The sequence below is a fragment of the Mandrillus leucophaeus genome, unplaced genomic scaffold (genome assembly GCF_000951045.1).
Source record: "Mandrillus leucophaeus isolate KB7577 unplaced genomic scaffold, Mleu.le_1.0 Scaffold655, whole genome shotgun sequence".
In the NCBI taxonomy this organism is placed as follows: domain Eukaryota; kingdom Metazoa; phylum Chordata; class Mammalia; order Primates; family Cercopithecidae; genus Mandrillus; species Mandrillus leucophaeus.
Window position 1 is genome coordinate 118,137 of NW_012107086.1, and position 7,689 is coordinate 125,825.

The 7,689-nt window shown below is 52.7% G+C and overlaps 1 protein-coding gene across 1 annotated transcript in view; it reads right to left on the bottom strand.

Annotated features, from left to right (window-relative positions):
- KIF28P overlaps positions 1–7,689 on the bottom strand; it is a 79,569-nt gene that overhangs the window by 22,340 nt on the left and 49,540 nt on the right. The window contains 4 exon segments of the mRNA XM_012001235.1: positions 47–182; positions 1,237–1,337; positions 3,005–3,093; positions 5,389–5,456. Of these exon segments, the coding sequence (XP_011856625.1) occupies positions 47–182; positions 1,237–1,337; positions 3,005–3,093; positions 5,389–5,456 (394 nt within the window).

Below are 7,689 nucleotides of genomic sequence, written 5' to 3' on the forward strand. Positions count from 1 at the left end.
TGGGGAGAGGGCAGGGCAGGGCAGGGACAGGGGGCTGGCGGAGTACCAGGTTGAATGAAGTACTTGAGGACCCCAGTGAGCTGTGGGTCCTCGGTGACATTAAGAAGGTGAGGGAAGGTCATCATCTGCCGCTCCTGCAGGAGAAGTGGAGAGGGTGGGCATCACCAGTCCGCACCTGCCCACTGGGCAGAGCAACACTTCTTTCCCGTCTCCATCCACCTGGTCAGCCCGCCTGGGGAGGGAGAAAAGCTGAGAGGGGCTGGGGCAGTGTTGATGGCGGGGTGGAGTCTCAGGCGGGCCAGCGGTCAGGAGTCCAAGTACATCTGAATGGGACAGTTCCAAGAAGCCGTTCTCCCCGCTGCCCTCCCCAGCTGTCTGCGTCCCCCGCCTGGGCAGCCCCTCCCCAGGTCTCCATGCAGCCTCTCATTCTCCCGAAGTGCTGCTGGCTGGTTGAGAATCAGATGTTGATGGCAAAAAGTGGGGTATGGCACGAACCCTGGCCTGGGAACCTGAACACATGTCGTTCATCCACACAAGGATGGATGGGTATGGTGGGTAGGGATTTAACAGTAAACAAAACGGGGATGATTATGCAGGCATGAGGAAGACTTTTACAGCTTGAAATCCTCTCTGACAAAGCGTAAACAGAGCAAAAATCCTTCCAGTTTTACTGTATATGCAGAACCCCAAATCCCGTATTCCTCCATGTGACCCTACTTGACCGTTGATGCTGAGAGTCCCAGCCACCACTTACACAGAACGTGACTCAGCACGGCCCTAACCGTCCGGCTTCCTGATGCCACAGACCCCACCCTGCTCCACCCCCAGGCCCTGAGGCCGTGGTTAGGCAGTGTGAGCTTCCTGAATCCCCAGCTCCAGTCCCCAAGTACTCCAGGTCTGATTCTCGACTTCGGGATTTTCCCAGGGCCTTGTGGCCACAGGAAGTGGGGTGGTTGGAAGCCGGAGTGGCGAGGGGAGGCCGAAATTCACATCATAGCCCATTTAGGGTGTGATATCAGCAAATGCCAGGATCGATACCCGGCCTCACGCCCCGCCAGGCACCGAGGCCACCCTGCTTCCCTCACTTGCATGCGTTGATGTTCTCTCCCTAGCTCTGCCAGTAGCATCATTACCAGTCACACGTTACACATTCATCGAAAAAGCCTTGACACAATTGGGCCTGGCCCCCTTCCCTGGGCTCACTCAGCCTCCGCAGGTGCCGGGAGTGAAGCTCACCTGGGCCTGCTCCAGCAGGTGTGCCCAGGTCGCCTGATCAGCAGGAGTCCCCAGCTGCGGCTCTGCCCGGAGACAGGCTGACGGCTCTGGAAGGAGGGAGGCTTTTTAAGCAGGGGGTCTGCAGTGCCAAAGGGAGGCGCGGGATAACCAGGGAGTCTCCGCTCGTTTCTCAAAGCCCGGGATCCCGGCAGCAGCAGGAATGCACCACACTTATGCGTGAAGACGAGATCTTTTGGTAAGTCCTACAAAGAAGACTAATTATCCTCCTAATTCGTAAGACGTTAGGGCAAGAAGGTCCTTTAAGGGGGAGGCAGGAGTTCAGTGCTCTCTTATTTTTGTACTTGCTCGGGCTTGTGAGGGCATTTCACGTGATTTCTTGCTACGGGGAACTCCCATGGGGTCGGGGGATTCGGGAAGAATCATAGGATTACACTGTTTTCCACATAGTCCGTGTCTTTGCTGGAGAGCCGTGGGGGTTACGGGTTACGTGCTACGTGTAGGTCCACATCTGGCATGTCAGGTTTGGATGGTACAGAGATTTGCGACAGGCAGAGCCAGGCCCAGGCCAGCCACACACGTGCGCACTGATTCTGATTTAGGGAGCGCTTTGTTGAGAGTGAAGCCTCAGTGAGTTGGGTCGTGTGCCTGGGAAGGGCCAGGTGGGGCTCGGGGCTGGCCCACCCTCTGTCTGAGCCACACGTCCTTTGGGTAGCCTGGCATGACCGGTAGGGCAAGGGCTGCAGGAGGTCCCGCCACTACCCGAGGGCCCCCAGGAGGGAGGGAGCCCGTTTGATATTGTTGCTTTGATACCGGATGCTCGTGCCAATTTCACCCAGTAGTTTTACCTTTTTGTCCATCTCACTTTAAATCATTAATGAGCATAAAACGATATATATCTTTATGCTGCCAAACTGCGATTGAAGGCCTTCACCTGTCACGGGGGCTCTGGATAATTGCGCATGTTGGAATCACCTGGGACGCTTTAGCGCTGACAGCTGCCCGGAATTCTGGTTTGTGAGGTTGGGCGGATTTAGCGCTGACCGCTGCCCGGGTTCTGGTTTATGAGGTTGGGGGATTTAGGGCTGACAGCTGCCCGGGACTCCGGTTTATGAGGTTGGGGGGAGCCCTGTCACCGAGTGGCTGTGATGCACAGCCAGGATGGAGCTCCGTCTTGGAGGAGGTGGCCAACCCTCAATGGGCTTCTGGCATCATCTCTCCGCAGGAAGCCCTCAGTGGGCAGACATCAGGTGGCCACTGTCCAAATCCGGTAAGGAAAAACATCCTGGGAGAAACAATGACCTCGAAATAAAAATGAGGCTGGTCGCGGTGGCTCACGCCTGTAACCCCAACACTTTGCAAAGCCGAGGCAGGAGGATTGCTTGAGCCCAGGAGATGTAAGGTTGTCCTAAGTGATCACACCTCTGCACTCGAGCCCGGGTGACAGAGCGGACCCTGTCTCAAATACCAAATAAAATGTCAATAAAAATGAGAGTAAGATGACCATCTTAAAATTCAGGGCTATTATTTCTCACAACTGCAAATGAGTCTACATTTATCTCAGTTTTTTTTTTAAAGGATGGAATCACAATATCCCGGACAAAGCCCCAGTGCCCCCCACTATGCCCCCCACTGTGCCCCAACCACTCCCTCAGATTCGAATCCAGGTGCTCCCTCCACCCCCGGCCCCAGGCTTAGCCCAGCTCAGACCCCCCCATTGCTCAGGGCATTGGCCCCTGACTCGGTTTACCTGACATTATGGAGTGTCTACATCTGGGCAGCAGCTTGCTGTTCTCCGCCCTTGACTCTCTCATCAGTGTCCAGGTGTTGACCACTGCTTTGTTCCGGATCTTTTTAGCCCTTTCATGTGCAAACATGGACACGCTCTTAGGCCTGGAGCCCCTTGCCTGAGCAGCACCCCCAGGCCCCCTGCCCCAGATGACTTGAGATTCCACACAGGGTCTGGTTCCATTCAACCATTAAGACCAAAGTGATTGAAGCACCTGCACAGTTCAAATAAACACGAGCAGCTCAGCCAGGCTGGGCCTCAGCCCCTGACATGTCCTGGGACCTGAACACACTCAGCCAATTGGGCTGACTTGGTTAACCTAAGAACCTGCTCAATCCCTGTTGCTGCTGAAATAACTCCTGGCCTGGAGGCTGTCGGGACCGCTCTGCGCGTGCGCCAGGCTGGGAGGCGCCTGGGAGGTGTTTCAGGTCACTCCTTCCAGTGTTGTCAGAGAAAACAGATACCCCCAAATACTGCATGGGATATACAGTAAAACATTCCTTGTTCTCCAAAATTTCAATGTAACTGAGCACCTTGTATTTTTATTTGCTAAATCTGGTAACTGTACCCCTTTAATTTTACACAGGGGAGATGGAATCAGAGTTTACAAGTCCCACGGGCTGTGGGCACCATTTTCTCTTTCCTCTGTATCACATGGTCTCTCCTGTAAAGACTGGGAGCCACAGATTTGCACCTGATAAGCAGGGAAAAAACAAATGTTCTGGATACCGCTTAAGGCAAAATTCGATCTAAAGCTCTGAGCTTGCACTGGGCACGGTGGCTCACACCTGTAATCCTAGCACTTTGGGAGGCCGAGGAGGGAGGATCACTTGAGTCTGGGAGGTTGAGGATGCCATGTGCTACTGTACCCCAGGCTGGGTGACAGGGTGACACCCTATCTCAGAAAATAAAAATAAAACCTGAGCTTGTGTCAGATGCTGGAGGAAAATGCCTCGTGGTGACAATACTGAGGAAAATGCCTCATGGTGTGACAATACTGAGGAAAATGCCTCATGGTGTGACAATACTGAGGAAAATGCCTCATGGTGTGACAATACTGAGGAAAATGCCTCGTGGTGACAATACTGAGGAAAATGCCTCGTGGTGACAATACCGAGGCTGTGCAGTGAAGAATGAGAAGGAAGACATTTGTGACCAACATGCAAGTGCTCCTGTGCTGAGAAGAGGGCCAGAGAAAAGACCGGAAGGGGAGGCAGTTCCTGGGTGGCATCGTTGTGACCACAGTTCCCCACCCTCCCTCACACACCAGGCAGAACTCTGCTGAGCACAGTTCACACCTACCTCCCGCGGTCAGAGCTCTCCCCAGTGCTGAGAATGAGGAATGCTGGCTCAGGGTAACGGGATGGGGGAGAGGTTCTATTTCTTGCCCATGGTCACAGCTGCTAGGGCCAGACTCTGACCTCTAAGCCCATAGACCTGGCGAATGACATATCAGGGCTGGCAAGTCAGTTTCACCTCACGTGCCAACTCCAGCTGCCCAGAACCGGGTCTGACAGTCCCAAGCTCCTGCCCAGACTCGGTGGGGAGCTGTTCTGGTAGATTCCCAAGGCTGGCCTTCGCCTGAGGAGGAGCAGGGCAGCATGTGGGGAGGGTCCTACCGTGGTCACAGACTCCCCTCTCCCCACGCCTCTCTTTCTTAGAAGGTTCAGGAGAGCAGGCTTGGAAGGAGCTGCAGAGGCCGAGGGGCAGGAACTCGGCTTGGTGGCAGCCTCCCGTAGTGCTGACCGAGTGGGCCTGTCTCCCAGCTAGGTGGGTGGGAAGGAACCTGGCAGTGACAGACCCCCGCCTGGTGACTCCTGTGGCCATCAGGCCACCTCCAGACTGCAGTGTGTGGTGTGGGCCCTGGGAAGTGCGGTAACTGACAGTGTGGAGAGCTGGTCTGCGCAGGGGCTGCAGGGCGGCCCCGCGAGTGGCTCTGACCAAGAAGCTGTCGCTCACAGAGCTCATCTTCATTTGTCATTAGCACAAAAATCCCCTGCCTGGCACCATTCTCTACCCGTGCCCTGTGCAACCGAAGGAGAAAGCTGTGAAACAGCCGTGCTATTCGGCAGGAAAACACAGGGACAGATCAGGCCAATCACGTCACTACTGGCATCCGCGCCGCCTCCATCCCTGAGCCCCCAGCTCTGCTCCCATCCAGGACCCAAGCGACACAGCCCTGCCCCGAGGCTCCAGGTCTCCATTCTTTCCCCTCGTGTTTTAGTTCCTTTCATTCCTCTCTCTCACGTCGTTTCCTTCTCCTCCCGGACCCCCTTCCCAGTGCCAACCCCTGCAGTCTAAGAGCACTAAGACTTTGCTAGATTTAGAACATAGAACCACCATGGATGATAAATATTCAGACGTACCTTTCCGCGTATCTTAGTGTTGATAAAGTTTCCTCATAGCAGATGTCAGCTGGACTTACGGCCGCAATCTGTAAAAACATCCCATTCAGACTTTGTTACTAATAGAGGAATTTATTGTTACTAAAGTAGCTCATATTCACAGACCAGTTTGGCATCTTGTAATTTGTGATATTGTTCCAATTTTACAGTTTAGAAATGGAGGCTTAGAGGAATGCCTGAGGCCACTTGCTAAGCTGGGGCTCGAACCTACCCCTGCCTAACTCATACCTGTGCTGCCAGTCACGGGACTGGCCGCCCTCAGGACTGAGTCCTCTGTGGACTCCCTCAGGGGCTTGAGTGACGGTTGAATGTTAGCCTCTGAGACCTTGCTCATTTCCTGACAGCCACTTGTATGGTTTCAAGTCTGGCTGTTGACTTTATTTATACTTATATTTTTTTGAGACAGGGTCTCACTCTGTCACCCTGGCTGGAGTGCAGTGGAGCAATCATGGTTCACAGCCTCGACTTCTTGGGCTCAGGTGGTCCTCCTGCCTCAGCCTCCAGAGTAGCTGGGACTACAGGCATGCACCACCACACTCAGCTAATTTTTGTGTTCTTTGTACAGACAGGATCTCCCTATGTTGCCCAGGCTGGCATTGAACTCCTGGGCTCAAGGGATACGCCCACCTCGGTCTCCCAAAGTGCTGGGATTAGAGGTATGAGCCATTGTGCCCGGCCTTGACTTTGGATTGATTGTTCCAGAATTCAGAAAAGTTTTCAAATCAGAAGCAAACTTTGTGATGATTGGGTGGGCAGATCACTGAGGGTGGCTGGGGAGGGTGGCTGAGTGATTATCTACGTTTGTCTAACTTCACAGCTATAAAGCTTGTTCGTTTATGTTGTCTCATTTAATCATCATGGCAATATTTTCACGTGGATTTTTATTATCACCACTAAAAATTAAGGCTGTGAGACACTCGTGCTAAAATTGAGATTGGCGCATAGAGACTGGAGAGCTTGGCTGTTGACCTTGCAGGTCCTCTGTTCTTTTTGCTTCTTGAGATGAAGGATGCCACCCACGGCCTCTCCCGAGCATGCTCCTTTGTTAAAGCTTGCAGGTTCCCGAGATGAAGGATGCCACCCTTGGCCTCTCCCGAGCACGCTCCTTTGTCAAAGCACTGCACTGCCATCAGGCAGCCCCTGTCAAGTCTCGCAGGTCCGGGCGTCGTGCTGTGGGTCTCAGTGGCTTTGCACCCATCTGCTGAGACCCGCTAGGTTGAATCTTGTAGGTTAACATTCAGAGAGCATCCTACGTGCCTTCTTGTGTCCCAGGTTTTTGGGGGGATGTCCCGTTGAGACCCACAGGTAACTGACAACCAGAAAAACTTTAAAATGAAGTATTGAAAACAGGATTAAGTGATCAAGAGTAAGGGTGTGTTTTACTGTGGATTTTGGAGAGAAATGCATGTAACTGGTCCCAACAGGGAGCATTTCCCTCCTAAGCAGGCAGCAGAGTGGAGGCCAGCACCGGGCTGGGGGCAGAGTTCACCACATTTTGTCCCTCCCTGCAGCTGAAGCTGAAGAGCAGAGTCCTGATTTTAACACATTCCACGCTGTGCCCACTTGGCGAACATTCGATAATGAGATTCCAGAGCCTTTGCTGAGATAACACGGGTGCAGCTACTCTCCAGGCTGAAGAAACACAGTCACACTGATTTCCAGCCTTGCTGGGGAACGACTCTGCTAACTTAGAATAACATGACATTGCTAGTTGTTTTTTTAAATTGTACTAGTTTTTTTCCTGATAATAAAAGTAGCGTGTATTCCTTGTAGAGAACTTAAACTACAGAAAAGAATAAATTTAAAAATTAGTAAATAGAAACATTGGACATTGTACTAGAGGACCAGAAGTTACGAGATAATGGTAGGTCATCATTTGTTAGTCCTGTGGGAGAAACAAAACAAGGCCAGGTGCAGTGGCTCATGCCTGTAACCCCAGAACTTTGAGAGGTCGAGACAGGCAGATCACCTGAGATCAGGAGTTCAAGCCTGGCCAACAACTCGTCTCTACTAACATCAACTCTTTAGTAGAGACGAGTTCAAAACCCGTCTCTACTAAAAATTTAAAAAAAAAAAAAAAAAAAAAAGCCAGGTGCGATGGTGCATGCCTGTAGCCCCGGCTACTCGGGAGGCTGAGGAAGGAAAATCACTTGAACCCAGGAGGTGGAGCTTACAGTGAGCCGAGCTTGCACGGCACTCCAGCCTGGTTGACACAGTGAGACTCCGTTTAAAAAATTTAAAAAGGCCGGGCGCAGTGGCTCA